We start from the raw sequence: 21,045 nt of genomic DNA on the forward strand, positions 1-21,045 counted from the left end.
TCTAAATTGTTTTGATATATAAATGTGAGATTGTAATTGATTTTCATTGAAAGCATATCTCAAGCAAAATGAGCATGTTTTCGAAAGTTTGACAATTCAAGAATAAACACTGTATTTAAATATTCATAAAGCTTAGACTAAATGTTGCATCAAGTTCAAAACTTAAAACTTGGTGAACCTTTCAAAAACTATTACACACAAAACACATCACTGAAATTGAGTGTAGCCACAGTACATTTTTACGCAACTGTGTTTTAATTCTAAATTGGTGACAGTGACTTGAAAGTACAGTGTCTGGGATATGTGCACAGAGGATGCACAACCCTGTCTCCACAGCAGACCCGCAAAGCCATTGATCCTGGCTTTGTGCTGTCTGAGTCTCTCCTTCCCCTTCTCAGCTGATTCCATCATACCATTTTCCTCTTATAAATAAGAGTGTGCAGTTCATCATGCCCCGATATGAATGGGCAACAGCCAGATGTCACCAGCAAACGCTTCTGGCTTCTCTAAGTTGGTTTTCTGGGGTGATTTCTGCAGGACTTGCTCCTACTTCACATAGGTCTGATGAAGGGCAGCATGCGGGGAAGGTGTGCTGACCAGCTATCCCCGTCCCCCGTGTCCTTGGAGGCCACATCAGGCCTTGGGCTTTTTCGTAGCACTCCACAGTTGCTGTCTACATAATTCTACATAGTGTCTTCGTAGTCCTCTGCATATGCAGTGTTTATCCTTGGCTGAGAATAGATTCCAAAGGAGACCTGGAAGGACCAAAATGAGCAGATAGAAGACTATGTGTCCACTGGGCCGCTTCCCAGCCCGCCTGACTGCGGTTCGTCTTGTGCACACACAACACCGTAAAAGGAGCCTCTTGGAAGCCTGTGGCCTCTGCCAGCATTGTCAAAAGAGCCTGTTACTCCAAAAGATTCCAGAGTCATTGTTCAAAGACATCAACATGAATTAAGCTAGTGTGCTCCCAGAGTCCACTGAGGACTCCGAGTTGTGCTTGATGGAGCAAAGCCAGAAAGAATACCCACAGTTTTCAGGGAGTACCTTTTTAGCATTGTGGATGTCCTTTAGAATTTTTAAAAATTGTACATATATGTGTGTGTTTGTATGTGTGTATGTGCACGTGGGTGGAGGTGCCCATGGGGAGCAGAAGCCACTGGATCCCCTGAAGCTGGAGCTATGGCTGGTTGTGAGCTGCTAGAGTAGTGCCGAGAACTGAATTCTGGCCTTCTATAAGAGCACTAAGGTTCTTAACTGTTGCTATTTCTCCATGGATATCTTGAATTTCCAGGAGTTATGAATTAGGACTTTTTCATAATACAAGCCATTACCTCAGTTTTATTCAGTATTAATTTAGTTCCTTTTATATTGCTAACCATACAGCACTCGCTGACGGCTGTCCAGTTCAACAGTATTTTAGGATAGATTTTCAAATAAATAGAACTTTAAAAATAAGTATAAACCATGATTGAGCTACACATCAGCACATTGCTCCTGGAAATGTACCCAGAAGCCTCCAAAACTCCCTCATGCAGTGATTCTTTATTGTTAAAATTAAATGCTTTCTGTCTCCACTGCACTGGCAGATAGAGGATATTGATGTTTCCTTTCCTAAGCAGCTATACTGTGAGGCGTGTTAGGATAGCCTCCAGAGGAAAGAGAGGAAGCCAGAGGACAGAGATGTCTGCTTACCTCACTTGGGGGGTGTGTCCTCACATGCTGAGCTGTGGAGGAACAAATAAGAGGTGAGATTCCGTTCGAATTTAGCCTTTTACAGCCTTCTGTTAATCAAGGTTGTTTCTTCTCCTGCCTGTTTTCTACAGATTGATCTCCAGCAGTATTTTCTATTCTCCTTTCTATCACATGAGGAATTGTTCATGGAAGAATTGGCAGCCTGGGGTCGGTGGGCAAGCAGGCCCTTTTGCTACTGGAGACACTTGGACACCTTTCTCCTCGTCAGGGCCTGCCGTGGGTAGTGTGGGATGGGAACTGCAGCTATGACAAGCTAGGAGAGTGTGGGCCCGCGAAGAGGGCAGGAAGCATCTTTAGGTTGAGATCTTTACCAACACTACATCCGACAGAGGGCTTATATCCAAGATATAAAAGAACTCAAGAAGGTAGACTCCAGAGAGCCAAATATCCCCCGTAAAAATGGGGTACAGAGCTAAAGAAAGAATTTTCACCCGAGGAATATCGAATGGCTGAGAAGCACCTAAAGAAATGTTCAACATCCTTAGTCTTCAGGGAAATGCAAATCAAAACAACCCTAAGATTTCACCACACACCAGTCAGAATGACTAAGATCAAAAAGTAAGGAGAAAACAAGTGCTGGCGAGGATGTGGAGAAAGAGGAACATTCTCCACTACTGGTGGGGTTGTAAGCTGGTACTACCACTCTGGAAGTCAGTCTGGCGGTTCATCAGAAAACTGGGAATGATACTTCCAGAGGGTTGCTATTAAAAACAGGTCGTGTGAACCACGCACTCGGCTATCCTAACAACAACAGCATTGGGCTCCAGTCGACACAGCTTCCAGAACAAAGGTTAGTTTTCAAGTAACTACAGTCAGCCCCAAGGACAAATGCTGCCATGCTCCGGAACAGAGCTACTGATTGTCCTCTTGGTTTTGGGACAAGAGTCAGAGAAAAATTCATCCCATTCCATGTCTCACCCGCTGCTGGTTCCAGCTCTTGCTGAGTGTGGTACACCAGAGAGTAAACTTCATCGCCACTTACAACGTTCACTGAAAGAGGAAAAGAGATGCATCGGCACAGTTCTTTCCTTTTGTTCTTCCACTGACCCCACCCACTTCCTACGAAGTCGAAGTCGCAGCAGAATCAACTTTGGCTTTGGTGAGCAGACTACACCCTGAAGAGCCCTCCCTGCCTCCCCCCCCCCCCACTAGAGCTGGTTGAGCTGGGGAAGCCTCACCGTTCTCATACACCGGCTCTGGCTGCCTTGGGCCCGGGGAGTTGGAGTAGGTGGATTCTCGGAACCCAGTCTGAGGAGGGCTTCTGCAAACACAAAACACATGGCATCCCAAATGTCCCAGATGTGAACATCTGAGGTTTTAAAGTGCAAAGCAAGGGGTCAGCTGGAAGGTACAGCTCTGCAGTATAAGCAGAACCTTCATCCGTCGGTGGACCAAGGCTCTGTGGTGCTGCACACGTCCCACAGGAAAGGGGAGCTTTGCTGACTCGTTGTCTTGCTGTTACCCAGGCAGGTAGCTAGGACCATGTAGGGATCCGGGTCATATTCATTTTCTCTGCTAGTAAAAACATTCAAAGGCAGGAAGAATCCTGGAGGCAAAAGGTAACGGTGGAGAAAGCCGACTTCTCTTTGAGGACTGTATTTTGTTGTTGTTGTTATTTCTAAGTCATTGAAGGATCTTCCTCCCCTAATCTGGGGCTGATCAATTGAAAAAAGACTGGCCGGGCAGTGGTGGTGGCGCATGCCTGTAATCCCAGCACTCTGGGAGGCAGAGGCAGCAGATTTCTGAGTTCGAGGCCAGCTTGGTCTACAGAGTGAGTTCCAGGACAGCCAGGGCTCTACAGAGAAACCCTGTCTCAAAAAAACCAAATCCAAAATAACCAAAAAGCCAAAAAAAAAAAAAAAAAGACTGAATGGCTGATTGGCCCACAACTGTTGTATAAATATAAATGTGTCCTGATAAGATCTTGAACTTGGAAGCTGGAGAGATGGCTCAACAGTGAAGAGCACTAACTATTCCCCACAAGGACCCGGGTTCAAGTCCTAGCACCTACATGGAAGCTTAGCTTACAACCATATGTAACTCCAGTCCCAGGGTATCCCACCCCCCATGGGGACTGCATATACATGACACACAGGCAAAACATCTATATCCATACAAATAAATAAGCATTTTCTTTAAAAAAGAAAGATCTTGAACTTAATGGGCCAGCGTATCGTCAGGACAGGATGATCCAACGAAGGAGAAAAAAATCCCACAAGGCCTTTGTTTTAAGCTGCCAGACTTTTGTCTCAGGCCAGCAGGGTGGTGAAGAAGCCCACATCTTGGAAGTTTACCTTCTTCATTGCCTAGTTATGATCCCTCTCCTTATCTGTCTCCTTATCAGAGTCCAACTCTTAGTCCATTAAAAAAGTGCAGGTAACTAAGTAAAGAAACAGTGACTCTTCTCAGTTAAAAATGCATAGTTAACCAGAGAAAGAAACTTGAGGAAGGAGCAAAAGAAAATGGCCACGCATATCCACCGGGATATGGAACACATGTTTAGTGTGGATGTGGAAGGTACTCAAACTAAATTTGGAGGATGCAAGTATTTTAGAACTTTTTTTCTTCTTCTGAACTCCAACAACATTTTCAGTGTGTTTATTACTGATGTCCTACATCTCAGAGACACATGGCACATATAGCCTACCTGTCCTAAAGTCCTTCTAAAATCTCAGGGTCTTTGCACCTACTCAAAGCTGTCTGCTGTAAGCAGGCTGTCTGCATGGAAAAACCAGTGGCAAGACCAAAAGAAATCAGAGAAAACCACGGAGGTGTTGGAAGGAAGACATAGAGAGCATGGCAAAATGGTTTAAAGTAATTAGTAAACGAGAAATGGCAAATTAATGTTCAAAGTTGCCAATAGGGGGGGTGGGACTCAGGTGTGAGTTTTAGTTGTGGTGAAACAGGGAAGCAGCTCACAAGAGAGGACATCAAGGTTTTAAAAGTAAGTTTTCAGGGTACCCAAAGGCACCATGCAAGTTCATGAGAAGGGAAACGACCAACAGACCTGTTTAGCTACGACATCTCTGAACCACAACCACCAGTGTGGCATGGCCCCTAAGGGTGCTACTTGTACTCAGTGCTAATGATGTCATCAGTCTTAGAGGAGACCGTACAACCACCAGTTTACTAAACCAGTACGATTTCTAACCACATCTTAAATATGTGACCTTACATCCACAGGTAAGTAGAGTCCTCACTCCTCATCAAGGAAACCTCTCTGCAATGGACAAGAGACCACAACAGAAGCCACAACCAATTAAAGTGCACAGTTGTGAAGTCTATTCCCAGGGTATACATCTACAAACAATGCTTCCATACCAAGGGCTCAGGGAGCATTGTGGAAGGGGGGGGGGGACTGTAAGATCCAGAGGGCCCCAAGTTTGCTGGAGACCGTGTCTCCCAGTCAGGTCGGAAGCTACTACCTTAAAGTCTACCAACATGACTTTCTAAACAAAGATGACAAAAAATAGACACACTAAAGTGGGCAGGGGAAAGTTTGTATGCAAGGAACTCCAGGCAACTAAGGAATGCTGAGAGCAGGGGAGACATATTCCTCAGGGAAGAGACACCAATATGTTATCTAATACCAAATGGTCAGCCCTGGGAACAAGCATACATGAAATATACAGCCAATATAGACTGAGCAGGTGGTATTTAGCTTTAGAAATATATACGTGTGTGTGTGTGTGTGTGTGTGTGTGTGTGTGTGTGTGTGTAACAGCAATAGAAAAAGGAGGCCAAAAAAATTGCAAAAGAGCAGGGAAGGGTATATGAAAGTATTTGGATGGAGAAAAGGAATTGATACAATTATATTACATACTCAAAAAAATAATTTTTTAAAAGCAGATTTTTGGCATCACCAGCACATAGGAGAAAGCAGAGCCCTTACCTGAGTGGATCTTCTGACCGTCTTCCTGCAAGGCAAAAAAGTGAGAGTGTGTATCAGTGGGGGCTTTCACTGACCCCCTGTCTTGGTGGTGCTCAGTTTGGATGTCACTTATGGGGTCTTCATGTCACAAGGTGATTCAGGTCCAGAGGAGTTAAGTCAGTTTCCCAAAGCCCATAAGTACCAGAGACAGGATTTTGGACCCATTATATGCTTTGCTTTTAATTTTGCAAGTACACTGATGGATCCTGTGCTGCCCAGAGTCTGAGCCAGATGCTGACATGGTCAAGTTACAGATAGGTCGAGGTAAGGTGTCCCCAGATGTTGGGAAGGCATGGAATTCAAATGATAGCTGCACACAGTCCTCTATGGACACATCTTCAGCTTGCTTAGTGTAGAATAGGTTAGACATAACTACATATTAAATTATGGGCTAGGATCCATGGGGAAGGTAAATAACTTAAAATTCAAAATAGAGAACAATCATTGGCTATATTACAAGTGAGACCTCAGGAGGGAGAAAATATTTCATCCAAAAAGTGGGAGAGATCCAGAACTTGTCAGAACCTGTAGGAATGTGAATTGTATTTCAGGGCAAAGGAAAAGCATGTGATAGAGCCCTTGGGAAAGTCTGCTGCATAGACGTCTGGACAGGAGCTGAGCGAGGGGGTAGGGGGAGCAGCCAAGTGTACCTCTTCCCTGGTTGCTGACTGGATTTAAAAAAATAGTTATATTTTATGTAAAAGTTAACGATGAAGACATAAATAACTTTCCTAAAAATGATACTTTAACAGACTGTGAAAGTTTATAAGAAGACCCTTAGGCAAGGTAGTCAGAGCACGCACTTCACTCCACAGACTGTGTGCCACAGATGTAGTCCGTTTCAGGGGGGAAAAAGGTTATAGTAGCAAAATATATTCAGTTACTAACCTATTTTTCTCTTGAGCCAGTAGCAAAATATTAAAGCCATGGTGATGGGACCAAGAGAGGCAAGCAGCCAGCCAGTAAGTCCTGAGGAGAGATGACTGATTCCATCCTCAGTCGGCACGAAGGAGAGACCTGCACACAAGTTGCTGTAAGGCAGGGACTGGGTTTGGAGAACAGACATCTCAGGTGTAGATTATGTTCGAGGGCTGCTCCTCATGAGTGGGGAGAGGTGTCCTTATTTATCTAGAGAACTTCTGCATCTTACACTTATGAAAGAGGATAGACATTCAGTCTCCATTCTCCACACCCCTCATGTACATCACCCATGACAGCATCATGCACAGAAGCCCCGCCCCTGACAACACCCCCTGGAAACCCTGTAGCTCTCCCGGATGCTGGGGAAGAGACGCTGACCTTGATATTCCAAGGCCTGACAGATACCTGTTAAGTTGAGAGCCACCACCTCACTTCGTTGGGCACCCTGGCCATTGCTGGCTTCACAAGAGAAGTTTCCAGAATGTTCTGCAGTCAGGAAGAAGTTCAAGGATGCTCCTCCTCCAGAGGGGGCTGAACTGTTCCCCAGAATGATGCTCTCATGATAAAACTGGTAGAAGATTGGGGGTGAACCTCTCAGGGCCTTACAGTGAAGTTCCACCAGGTCCCCCAGCACGGCCTGGGTTCCAGAGTCCCCAAATGTAAGGACAGGGCGAGACACTGGAACTAAGCAATAGTGGACAATTAGAGAAAGGTACCTTGATAGTGTGACAGACCCACTCTTTCTGCCTGTCCTCTGCAGGCTCAACCCCGCTGAGTGCCCTAAAGGCACTCGGGGAGTGTGGAGCGTAGATGAGATGTGCTGGCTGAGATCTGGTATGCGTTACTTACCTCTGACGTGGACGTTCACCAGCTCACTGGGGACGGGGCCGTAGCCATTGTCAGCTGCACAGTAATATTGACCAGCATCGCTTTGTTCCATTTGACTGATCTCAAACTCTGCTGTTAGTGAAGGCTGTGTCTTTGTTTCCAGATTTAAACCCAGGGCCCCTCTGTACCAGAGGAATGTTATATTTCCAGTGGCACGATCAACAGAGCAGATGAGGACCAGCTTGTTTCCCTCCATCACCCATCCTCCCGGGGGCCGAGTCTTCAAGCTCACATCAGAGACTTGGATTCCTGTGGGAACACAAGATAATGAGGAGGACTCTGAGTAGGGAATGTGTCAGAGAGGAGTAGGTGTGGTGGTCGAGAGCCAAGGCTGATGGCAAAGTCACTGATTCTTACAGCTTCAGTAGAGGCTGGTGTTCTGTTGAACTGGAATCATCTTAGGTTTGGTTGATAGTCTCAGGGTAAGAAAAGCATTATACTACTAATGTTGAGTATGCGACGTCATCTCCCACCCTATGATGATAGAACTTCTACTCAGCACCGTGCTAAGACATGGATCTAGAGATAGGACATAAACACACACTCCAGGGCAATATTCATGATTAGGACATCTTTTGTGTTCTCAGCAGGTAAGACCTACAGTATCTGCAGTCTCCCTCATAGGCATGAGGTTCCCTTTGCTGTGGACCTGCCCTGATCCTTCTGGCACATCCTAACTCTATGTGTTGGGATCAGCTTCCAAAGGCAATCTTCACCTGTGGCTTAAATCTCATTGTCTTAATTTTTAAAATTTCTGTATATTTTAAATATTGTAGGTATATTGAAGATGGTCACAAGGTATGGTGGAGCGTGATGATTTGGAAACTGTTTCAGTCTCTTTCCTTTCTCCTTCTCCCTCCCTCTCTCCTTCCCTCTCTTCTTCCCTTCCTCCTCTTCGTGTTGTTGTCATTGTCTTCCTCCTCCTCTTCCTCTTCTTCCTCCTCTTCATCTTCTTCCTCCTCTTCCTCCTCCTCCTTTATTTTGGCAATACCAGGAATCAAAGCAGTGGAGCCTTCTGGGCACGTGATCTACCATTGAGCTAAAACTCAGTCCACCTCTTTTATTATTACTATTTTTTATAAACCATAGTGATCAGGACAAAGGTTCCCCTTTCCCTGACATCTCAGACACACAGCATCACTTAAGCCACAGGGATGCATGTCTGGGCTCTTGGGGCTCTGCTTGCCTCAGCCTCTCACAGTCCCATCAGCCAATGCATGCCACAGTTTCTTGGGACATTTGCTTAACCCTGGGATCCTCTCAATTTGGGAGACTCTAATAGTTTCCCTGTTAGAAAAACCATTCTCTTCTGGGTCCCTGAGATTCCTAGTTGAGTGTGGATAACCTCAGAGCCTTCCTATAAGAACGCTTTTTGGAGATTCTTTTTAGACACCAGTTACACCTACAGTTACCATCTGCTCCTGTGTGGACTGTATCTTCTCTCAGCAGATATCTGTGATCCCCAGAGGACTTATAACTTCCCAGCATTTGAAACTGTGCAGACAAAGGAAGGGGGTGGGCACCTGCAACCCTCTCTTCTGACCGGGCCAGCCTAACAAGGAGCAAGAAGGCAGGCATGCCTCACGCCCGAGTCTGGAGTTCTGCCCTGTAGTGCATGGCTTGTTTCAGAGAATTCTCAGCAATCAAGGATTTTCACAAAAACACGTAAAGCAACTCTTTCCTTGTCCTGGATGCATGTCTGTATTGCTGTTTAGGCTATGATTGAGTGCCTGATTGAGTGCCTGGCCCCTTAGAGATAAAGGAGAAACCAAACAAAAGGCACAAATAGCATTAGCACAGACATGACTTAAATTTGAAAATCAATGATGGACCCAGAAGATCAAATCCTTCTGTTCCCTCTGGTCATGGGAACACCTTGTTGTTGGGTGCAACAGACAATCTTTATTTTTTTTAAATGGGTTTTTTAAAGGATTTATTTATTTATTGTATGTATGTGAACATACTGTCACTGTCTTAAGACACACCAGAAGAGGGCATTGGATCCCATTATGGATGGTTGTGAGTCACCATGTGGTTGATGGGAATTGAACTCAGGACCTCTGAGAGAGCAGCCAGTGCTCGAAGGCACTGAGCCATCTCTCCAATCTTTTTTAACCTCGCAGTTAATAGTTTGTGAGCAAGAGATCAATCCGTGCATGGTACATTTACATATGCTTCACAGTGAAAAATTCCCTGTGGCAAGAAAATCAATTAAATTTGCATATAGCTTAGAGAAAGAGAGAGCGAGAGCGAGAGAGAGACAGAGAGAGAGGGAGAGAGAGAGAGAGAACAGCTATAACTACAGCAGAGTGGAGCTAAGAATAGCAGGAGGCAGCAGTCCTGATGCTTTTACATGTGGCTGGAGACTGACTACAGCTAACTATGGCTTCTTTTTTCTCAGCCATTCAGTGCGTCCCCCCACTGAAGAGCACAGCAGGACCTGGAGCCTCTGAAGGAGAACAGACCCCTTCTGACACAAATCTCTGATGCTCTCTTCCCTCTCTTCCATCTTCATGTGACCGTATTTCCCTCCCAGTGCAGAGGCAGCTCCTGAGCCCCTTGCCCAGGCTGGGCAGACACAGGCCACAGCCTGGGCCCAGAAGACTCTCTGACGTTTGTTTCTGGGACAGGACAGGCATGGCTGCTCGGCCATCCACGTGCCTCATGTGCTGATTTGGGTGACAAGCTACCCCTAGACTGCGAGGAAGAGGGGGAGCAGAACTCACCAGCAGGCTCACAGGGTAGAGCTGGAAAAGAAACCAGTACAGGTTAGACCAGAGCTGCGAGTGCCACAGACACACAGCTAAACTTCTCTAGAGGGCTTTCCCAAAAGTACCCTTCCCTTCCCTGGTGCCTCCCCACGCCTCCTTCTTCTTCCCCTTCTGCTGCATCTTCTCCTCCCTGAATTCCTTTCTTATTTCTTTTCCCATATTCTATATCATTTAGAAAAGACACATGGTCGTTTTTATGCATATAAGGTAAGCATCTTCGTGAAGAGCCCTGTTCTTCCTCCACTCCCCATCCCAAGGGGAAAGGTGGTTTAGTTCAGAAGATACTGGGAAACTTTGTTTATCAACCACAGAAAAATAAGTTGAGTTGCTACCTTACACAGCATTTCATCTACTTGTAAAGAGGAAACTATATTGTTAACAGAAAACTGTGCAGCACCTAGGATGGAGAAGAATTAGTAAATACAGTTTCAAAAGAACAATGAAGGACAGTGGAGATGAATATTGATGAACCTAGTTATATTAAATTAATAGTAATAGTTTTGATTAAGGAAGGATATTGTAGCAGACAATCTTAAGAGCTATCAGAATGGGAGAACCTATGTTTTTGCTATTAAAGTCTAAAAAGGGTATTAGTCAGCTGGGTGGTGGTAGCACATGACTTTTATACTAGTACTTTGGATACAGAGGCAGGTGGATCCCTGAGTTTGAGGCTAGCCTGGTCTACAGAGTGAGTTCTAGGACTTACTCCAGAGAAACCCTTCTTGAAAAACCAAAACAAACCAAATCAACCAAACAAACAAAATACCAAAACTACAAAAAACCAAAAACAACAACAAAAAACCAAAAACCAAACCTAAACAAAAAACCAAAGTGACTATTCATGAAGAATACTTCTTGATTAACAAGGAAAGCAGCAATCTCAATAGCAAAATAGACAAGGAATACAACAGGCAATATATAACATAGAGGCTCCAATAAGCAAAACTCTGAAAGGCCCTAGAAAGTGATCAGTTAATTGTTAACTATAAAACTTCCAAAGTGAAACAATAGCCCAGTGTCATTATATTGGCAAATGTTCAAACCTGAATGGTTCTGGAGATGGGAAGGCCTGTTCCTAACAGCCTGTCAGCTTGTTCCTCTCCCCACATCCTCCAGTCCTTGCTCCTCTCAGAAGCCTTAAGTGTCATTTCCCAACTTGCTACCAGGTATAATAACAGTCAAATAAGAGGAAAAAAGATCTCACTCTCAAGGCCTGGAGCCCCACTGGCTACCAACTTCCTATCAGGGGAGGCTTGGGTCCAGAGAAGAATTAGGTTTCATTAAATACTTTCCTAACCATAGTTGGCCATATTATTGGTCAAATGGGAGAAATTCTGGCGAAAATTCAGGTATTGTCACTAGATAGGAGAGATACCAGTATTCATTCATCCTCTTGCAAGCCTTGTGGCCCTGGGAAGTATGTCCTTCCTCTGTTTCAACATCTTTTTCTATGAGATACAGATAGTGACAAAACCTGCCTTACTGCATTTGTAGAGACAAGTGCTGAGTGCTGAGACTAGGACATCAGTTTTTTTTGTAAGATCTGATCAATGTTTTCTCCTAATTATTAATTATTTTTCTTATTATTCTTAGCTTGAAATGCCTACTTGGTTAAATGCTTATTTGAATAATTACTTCCTCAGGTAATAGCAAGGGATCAGAGAAAGCTAGCAGAAAAATTATATTTATGTATTTGTTCACAAGTAAATACTTTGCAATACTTGAGTGTCACAGAATGTACACTATAGTGGGAGAAAACTCCTGCACCTAAGGCTTAGAGAGCATTGCCAAAGAGAAGGCAAGAAGAGTGTAAGGGCAGAGGGCCAGATGGTTTGCTGTGAAACTGTGTATTTAAGAAGTAATGGACAAACGGCACCTCAACAATATGGCTGCCTAAAGAAGACTCAAACAATGATAATATCAACACACATACTAATGCACAAGGGGAAATCACATGGGGCCCACCCCTAGGCAAAGAATTACAGGCAACTGTGACTGGCGAGTGTGTGGAGGGACACCCTTTTCCCGGTATGAGTTCCCTAATCAGCTGTGGAACTGTATACACAAAAATCGACTGGACAGGTTGGGGTTATATATTTACCTACATATATGGAATAATAGTAATCAACAAAGGCTATCAATGTGAGAGGTAGTGGGGACATGAGAGGCTAGATGGAGGACAAGGAAGGGGGAGGCCATATGATTATATTTTAATTTAAAACTTTTTGATAAAAATAGAACATTGTTTCAGAAAATAGTGCTCAGAGGAAAGATAAAGCAGAGAAATAAGTTGTGTTGAAGCTTCAGACTGGACACTCAGAGCGTTCCTGACACAGAGCAGCAACTGTGAGGAGAGAGGGCATGAGAGGGAGGGGAGGGAGGGGGAGGGGAGGTTGGAGAGAGAAGCAGAAGAGAGGGATAGGGATGGAGAGACAGGGAGAGAGGAAGAGAGGGAAAGAGATGGAGAGTGAAGAGGGAGCAAGAGAGAGAGAGAGAGAGGGATGGAGGGAGGGAGAGACAGACAGACAGACAGACAGACAGACAGACAGACAGACAGACAGACAAGTTCTATGTTTCTGGCCAGAGCAACCACCAGAAGAATGGAAATAACATTTCTTGAGGTAGACAGTTTGTAGAAAAAAATCAGGTAAGTTTGGTGTAGTGGTGAAATGACAGAGATCAACAAAGCTCTTTAGGATGCCTGGTAGCCACCTAGTAGCCACCTGGTAGCAGCAGGCTATTAAGTATTTAAAGAATAAGTCAAAGCTGGTGAGATATGCTTAAGTTTAGACTTAACGTATCACATTAAATGACAAAGGTGTGTGAGATTGGAGAAGAAACTGCATCTGAAGTCTAAGTATCCACTCCAAGCTGGTGACGTGTTGAGGGCAAATTCAACCCAAAAAGGGAGCAGAAGAGCAGCAGTTATGAAGCAGAACGAAAACAGAGGAACATGGCATTCTGTAAACTAGATTAAAAGTGCCCTGTAGGGCTTTTGCCAGCACCCAGGCCCTGGGCAGCTCGGTCGGCCATCTGTGTGCCAACCTACCCAGGATGTTGTTTACCCTGCAGACTGTCCAGCACTTCCAGCCCCTTCCCTCCCCCCCCCCCCCCCCCCCCGCCATCTTGGCTACCTGACAGAGCCAGTTAGCAGACATAGCCCAAGGGGAACATTGCTCCGGCCTAAGCCTGCCAGGCTTTTACCTGGACTCAGGGCCTGGGCAGCTAGGCCAGCTGTGTGTGCACCAACCCGGTTGGAGGATCTGTTGCCCTGCAGAGGGATCAACTTGGAAAAGGTCCCTGCAACATCCACCATCATTACTCCCTGAAGGAGCAAACAGGCAACACCAGGTTCACAGAGACAACTTGGGGCAGGGCACACTAGGGCTCCAAGGGTACCCAAGAGGAGGGCAGCATATCAGCAATCTGTGCCAGGGGAAACCCAGTCATCCAGTGTTGCAGAAATAGCCTTACAGGCTCACAGGAGGTTCAAACACCAGCCAGTGACAACAAGACCAACTAACGCCAGAGATAACAAGATGGCAAAAGGCAAACGTAGGAATGTTACTAACAGAAATCAAGGCAATATGATAGCATCTGAACCCAATTCTCCATTTACAGCATGTCCTGGATACCCCAATACTCCAGAAAAACAAGATTTGGATTTAAAATCACTGGTCATGACTGTTACAGGAACACATGAAGGACATAAATAAATCTCTTGAAGAAATTCAGGAGAAAATGGATCAAAAGTTAGAAACCCTTACAAGGGAAACACAAAAAATCATGGGAAGAAATCGGGGGCCATAGATGCAAATATCAACAACAGAATACAAGAGATGGAAGAAAGATTCTCAGATGCCAAAGATATCATAGAAACCATTGACTCAACAGTCAAAGAAAATGCAAAATGCAAAAAGCTTGTAACTCAGAACATCTAGGAAATCCAGGACACAATAAGAAGACCAAACCTAAGGATTATAGGTATAGATGAGAGTGAAGATTTACAACTGAAAGGGCCAACAAATATCTTCAACAAAATTATGGAAGAAAACTTCCCTAACCTCAAGAGAGAAATGCCCATGAATATACAAGAAACCTACAGAACTCCAAACAGACTCGACTAGAACAGAAATACCTCCCATCACATAATAATCAAAACCCCAAATGTACTAAACAAAGAAAGAATATTAAAGGTAGTAAGAGAAAAAGGCCAAGTAACATATAAAGGACAACCTATCAGAATCACACCAGACTTTTCACCAGAGACCATGAAAGCTAGAAGATCCTGGGCAGATCTCGTGCATACTCTAAGAGAACACAAATGTCAGCCAAGACTACTATACCCAGCAAAACTCTCAGTTACCATACATGGAGAAACCAAGATATTCCATGACAAAACCATATTTACACAATATCTTTCTACAAACCCAGCCCTACAAAGAATAACAGGAGGAAAACTCCAACACAAGGAGGGAAACTACACCCTGGAAAAAGCAAGATAGTAACCTTCTTTCATCAAACCCAAAAGAAGATAACCACTCAAATATAAAAATAGCATCAAAAATGACAGAAAGTAATAATCACTCTTCCTTAATATCTTTTAACATCAACGGGCTCAATTCCCCAATAAAAAGACATAGACTAAAAGACTGGATAAGGAAACAGGACCCTACATTTTGCTGCATACAGGAAACATACATCAGTGTCAAAGACAAAAACAACCTTAGAGTAAAAGGCTGGAAAACAATTTTACAAGCAAATGATCTCAGGAAATGAGCTGGAGTAGCCATTCTAATATCAAATAAAATTGACTTTCAACCTAAAGTCATCAAAAGAGACTCAGAAGGACACTTCTTGCTGATCAAAGGAAAAATCCATCAAGAAGAACTCTCAATTCTGAATATCTATGCGCCAAATGCAAGGGCACCCTCATTCGTAAAAGAAACTTTACTAAAGCTAAAAGCACACATTGCACCTAACACAATAATTGTGGGTGACTTCAACACTCCACTCTCCTCAATGGACTGATCAGGAAAACAGAAACTAAACAGGGACACAGTAAAACTAACTGAAGCTTTGGACCAATTGGATTTAACTGATATTTATAGAACATTTCACCCTAAAGCAAAAGAATATACCTTTTTCTCAGCACCTCATGGTACCTTCTCCAAAATTGACCAAATAATTGGTCACAAGACAGACCTCAACAAATGTAAGAAGATCGAACTAATCCCATGCCTCCTATCTGATCACTATGGAGTAACAGTGGTCTTCAATAGCAACAAAAACAACAGAAAGCCCACATATACATGGAGGCTGAACAATACTCTACTCAATGATAACTTGGCCAAAGAAGAAATAAAGAAAGAAATCAAAGACTTTTTAGAATTTAATGAAAATGAAGGCACAACATACCCAAATCTTTGGGACACAATGAAAGCAGTGCTAAGAGGAAAACTCATAGCCCTGAGTGCCTCCAAAAAGAAACGGGAGAGAGCATACACTAGTAGCTTAAGGGCACACATGAAAGCTCTAGAACAAAAAGAAGCTAATCACCCAGGAGGAGTAGAAGACAGGAAATCATCAAACTCAGGGCTGAAATCAATCAAGTAGAAACAAAGAGAACCATACAAAGAATCAACAAAACCAGGAGCTGGTTCTTTGAGAAAATCAACAAGATAGATAAACCCTTAGCCAGATTAACCAAAGGGCTCAGAGACAGTATCCAAATTAACAAAATTAGAAATGAAAAGGGGGATATAACAACAGAAACAGAGGAAATTCAAAAAATCATCAGATCTTACTACAAATGCCTATACTCAACACAACTGGAGAATCTGGAGGAAATGGAAATTTTCCTAGACAGATACCAAATACCAAAATTAAATTAGGATCAAATAGATCATCTAAACAGTCCCACAACCCCTAAAGAAATAGAAGGGATCACAGAAAGACTTCCAACCAAAAAAAGCACAGGACCAGATGGTTTCAGTGCAGAATTCTATCAGACCTTCAAAGAAGACCTAACACCAATACTCTTCATGCTATTCCAGAAAATAGAAACAGAAGGAACACTACCTAACTCCTTCTACGAAGCCACAATTATGCTGATACGAAAACCACACAAAGATCCAACAAAGAAAGAGAACTTCAGACCAATTTCCCTTATGAATATCGATGCAAAAATACTCAATTAAATTCTTGCCAACCAAATCCAAGAACACATCAAAATGATCATCCACCATGATCAAGTAGGCTTCATCCCAGGGATGCAGGGATTGTTCAATATTCGGAAATCCATCAATGCAATCCACTAAATAAACAAACTCAAAGAAAAAAAACACATGGTCATTTCATTAGATGCTGAAAAAGCATTTGACAAAACTCAGCATCCTTTCATGCTTAAAGCCTTGGAAAGAACAGGAATTCAAGGCCCATACCTAAACATAGTAAAAGCAATATACAGCAAACTGGTACCCAACATCCAACTAAATGGAGAGAAACTTGAAGCAATCCCACTAAAATCGGGGACTAGACAAGGCTGCCCCTTCTCTCCTTATCTTTTCAATATTGTACTTGAGGTACTAGCTAGGGCAATTAGACAACATAAGGAGGTCAAAGGGATACAAATTGGAAAGAAAGAAGTCAAACTATTACTATTTGCAGATGATATGATAGTATACTTAAGTGACCCCCCAAAAAAAGCTCCCCCAGAGAACTCCTACAGCTGATAAACAACTTCAGCAAAGTGGCAGGTTATAAAATCAACTCAAGCAAATCAGTAGCCTTCCTATACTCAAAGGATAAGCAGGTCGAGAAAGAAATTAGGGAAATGACACCCTTCACAATAGCCACAAACAATATAAAGTACGTTGGTGTGACTCTAACCAAACAAGTGAAAGATCTGTATGACAGGAACTTCAAGTCTCTGAAAAAGGAAATGGAAGAAGATCTCAGAAAATGGAAAAATCTGCCATGCTCATGGATTGGCAGGATCAATATAGTTAAAATGGCCATCTTGCCAAAAGCAATATACAGAGTCAACACAATACCCATCAAAATCCCAACTCAGTTCTTCATAGAGGTAGAAAGAGCAATTCTCAAATTCATCTGGAATAACAAAAAACCCGGGATAGCTAAAACTATTCTCAACAACAAAAGAAATTCTGGGGGAATCTGTATCCCTGACTTCAAGCAATACTACAGAGCAATAGTGTTAAAAACTGCATGGCATTGGTACAGTGACAGGCAGGTGGATCAATGGAATAGGATTGAAGATCCAGAAATGAATCCACACACCTTTGGCCACTTGATATTTGACAAAGGGGCTGAAAACATCCAGGGGAAAAAAGATAGCCTTTTCAACAAATGGTGCTGGTTCAACTGGAGGTCAGCATACAGATGAATGCGAATTGATCCATCCTTATCTCCTTGTACTAAGCTCAACTCCAAATGGATCAAGGACCTTCACATAAAGCCAAACACACTGAAGCTACTAGAAAAGAAACTGGGGAAGACCCTTGAGGACATTGGTACAGGGGGAAAGTTTCTGAACAGAACACCAATAGCTTATGCTCTAAGATCAAGAATTGACAAATGGGACCTCATAAAATTACAAAGTTTCTGTAAGGCAAAGGACACTATCAAAAGGACAAATCGGCAACCAACAAATTGGGAAAAGATCTTCACCAACCCTACATCCGACAGAGGGCTATATCCAATATATACAAAGAACGCAAGAAGCTAGACCCCAGAGAACCAAATAACCCTATTAAAAATGGGGTACAGAGCTAAACAAAGAATTTTCACCTGAAGAACTTCGGATGGCTGAGAAGCATCTTAAAAAATGCTCAACATCATTAGTCATTGGGGAAATGCAAATCAAAACAACCCTGAGATTTCACCTTACACCAGTCTGAATGGCTAAGATTAAAAATTCAGGAGACAGTAGGTGTTGGTGAGGATGTGAAGAAAGAGGAACACTCCTCCACTGCTGGTGGGGTTCCAAATTGGTACAACCACTCTGGAAATCAGTCTGGCGGTTCCTCAGAAAACTGGGCATGTCACTTCCGGAGGGCCCTGCTATACCAGTCCTTGGCATATACCCAGAGGATTCCCCAGCATGTAATAAGGATACATGCTCCACTATGTTCATAGCAGCCCTATTTATAATATCCAGAAGCTGGAAAGAACCCAGGTATCCCTCAACAGATGAATGGATACAAAAAATGTGGTATATATACACAATGGAGTACTATTCAGCCATTAGAAACAATGAATTCATGAAATTCTTAGACAAATGGATGGAGTTGGAGAACATCATACTAAGTGAGGTAACCCAGTCTCAAAAGATCAGTCATGGTATGCACTCACTGATAAGCAGATATTAGCCTAGAAAGTTGGAATACTCAAGACATAATCCACACATCAAATGATGTCCAAGAAGAACGGAGGAGTGGCCCCTGGTTCTGGAAAGACTCAATGTAGCAGTATGGGGCAATACCAGAACAGGGAAGCGGGAAGGGAGGATGGGGGAACAGGGGGAGGGAAGAGGGCTTATGGAACTTTTGGGGAGGCGGGAGGCAGAAATGGGGAAATCATTTGAAATGTAAATAAAAAATATATCGAATAAAAAATAAATATTAAAAAAAAGTGCCCTGCAGAAGAAGTAATTATTCACTGTGTCTGTCCCCAGAGGCGAAGGAGTAGGAACCAGAAATGACCTCTGGGTGAGGTGATGTGAAGTGGTGGGTGACAGTGGGGAGAGAATGATTGCAAAGGAGCAGTGGGGGCAAAAGATTCATTAAAGCGAGTTAATGAGACAAAAGTGGAAACAAAAAAGGAAACAACTGAACACTTGCTTGTCGGGGTTAAGAATGAGACAGGGGCTCACGGGACTATTGGGAGGTTGGCGACATCTTGGATATGATAGAAATATTCCTAGCTTTGATTGACATCTGGGGAAAAAGTCTCAAGAGCTTAAGAAAGGCGGGTCTCAGAGTAATTAAAAATAGAGTTTTTTTTTTTCTTTTTTAAAAAAGAAAGAATCGGGGAAGTGAGACAAAATGAGTGGACCCAGTGCAGAGGGAACCAAGTGCAGAGGGAACCGAGTGCAGAGTGAAGGGAGAAGAGGAACGGAGTGGGAGTGAGGGGGGAACTTTCCAAGCATGCCTGTGTGTGGATGTGGATGGGAAGCAGCTGGAACAGAGTCACATTCGCGTGGAGGAGGAGGGTCTTGAATGAGCCAATGGAGACTCCGATCTTCAGACAAGGTGTATTACAGAGCAAGAAGGCAGGCAGGTAGTTGGTAGACATGGGCGTAAAAAAAAAAAATGGAAAATTTCCTTTTTTGCCGCTTTTTACTTCTAAAATAAAGTATTAATCAAAGTTATAAAATGGGGGCCAAAAAGGAATAAGTTTGAAGAGAAACGAGAAGACCTGAAACAATGGCTCCTAGGCACGAGTGGGAACATGGGCTGTCCAGGTAGAACATCTGCGATTCGATCTCGTCACGTGATGATAAGGTGCCTGGTGAGCCCTTGTTTAAAATGCCACTGTTTGGACACACGGAGCAGTAGGGAGAGAGAGTGGAAAGAGTATCCAGAGGCTCGTTGTGGTGATGAGCTGCAGTGTCCGAGTCCCTGACCAGTAAGCCTTCCAAGTGTAAGGATTAATGATGGTAGAATAATCCTGCAATTCTGATGTGTGGCACCAGAGAAATCAGAGTGTAGCTACAGCAGAATAAGGAGGGATGGTGACGAACTCTAAGGTTCTACCCTATGAATAAAAGCAGGTGGTGTTGATAGAAGAAAAAGGAACTGAGGGGCCTAATGTCTCTCTCTCTCTCTCTCTCTCTCTCTCTCTCTCTTTCTCTCTCTCTCTTTCTGTGTGTGTGTGTGTGTGTGTGTGTGTGTGTGAGAGAGAGAGAGAGAGAGAGAGAGAGAGAGAGAGAGAGAGACAGGGAGAGAGAGAGAGAGACAGGGAGAGAGAGACAGAGAGAGAGAGAAAGAGAGAGAGAGACAGAGAGAGAGAGAGACAGAGTCAGAGACTATATAAACATCCCTGCTGAATCCCCATCACCAGGCAGAAACTTAGTCCTAGAATTCTCTATCCTTTTCAAGATCCCTGATCCCAGACCCCACTCCAAGCTGTCCAACTCACCACAGATCAACAGCAGGAGCCAAGTAGGCATGAGGACCAGGCTGCGGATGGGAACGTGAAGGTGCCTCTCACCAAAAGAAAAAAAAAAAAGCAAAACCAGAGGACTAGCAGAGGTGACACAGATGACTGCTCTCAGCTTCTCTGAGGTTTGAGGAAGGCGGGGTCAAAAGTTAACCTTCAGCACGCGCTTATAGAAATAGAAGTACAAAGGAACATTACCCAGTGTTCATTTCTTCCTCCATGAAGGCCCAAAAAACAAAAGAAGCTCCTTCATGTGGTTTGATTCAATTTCATGACATGGAGCTTTTGTGCATGAGGAGATGCTGGCTTTCTTTTTATAACTTTGCTTAATACTTTATGTATTAAAATATTAATATTCATGTATCTTGGGTGTTTCCGGTAGGTGATTCGGGCTTTGATGAGTCTCACAGAGCTTGAGTCCTACCAAACTTCACACCACACATCGCCATCTTTGGTAAGGATGTCTATTCAAGTGTCTGATCAAATACACCTTCCTTCTCACAGCTGCTATTGCCGTCTCTCTGTGTCTGACTCGGGGATGGAAGGGAGAATTCACGTTATGTTCCATGCTGTTGTTGCATATTCTGATTTATA

General features: G+C 43.5%; 1 protein-coding gene across 2 annotated transcripts; it reads right to left on the reverse strand.

The window, feature by feature from the left end:
- Positions 1-216: 216 nt before the first annotated feature.
- On the reverse strand, positions 217-20,548 carry LOC127683183 (Fc receptor-like protein 1). 2 transcript variants are annotated; one of them, XM_052180221.1, is made up of 10 exons: positions 20,431-20,531; positions 10,222-10,242; positions 7,457-7,744; positions 7,013-7,291; positions 6,575-6,703; positions 5,648-5,672; positions 2,934-3,016; positions 2,674-2,745; positions 1,696-1,727; positions 217-755 (listed from the first exon to the last, which is right to left on the reverse strand). In XM_052180221.1, the coding sequence occupies exons 1-10, from the start codon at positions 20,459-20,461 to the stop codon at positions 684-686; spliced, it is 1,032 nt and encodes a 343-aa protein (XP_052036181.1). In that variant the 5' UTR covers positions 20,462-20,531; the 3' UTR covers positions 217-683. The 2 variants fall into 2 exon arrangements, with proteins under 2 accessions (XP_052036181.1, XP_052036182.1); XM_052180222.1 differs by lacking the exon at positions 10,222-10,242 and having other exon boundaries at positions 20,431-20,548.
- Positions 20,549-21,045: the final 497 nt, after the last annotated feature.

This window comes from Apodemus sylvaticus, chromosome 4, assembly GCF_947179515.1.
Source record: "Apodemus sylvaticus chromosome 4, mApoSyl1.1, whole genome shotgun sequence".
Lineage (NCBI taxonomy): Eukaryota > Metazoa > Chordata > Mammalia > Rodentia > Muridae > Apodemus > Apodemus sylvaticus.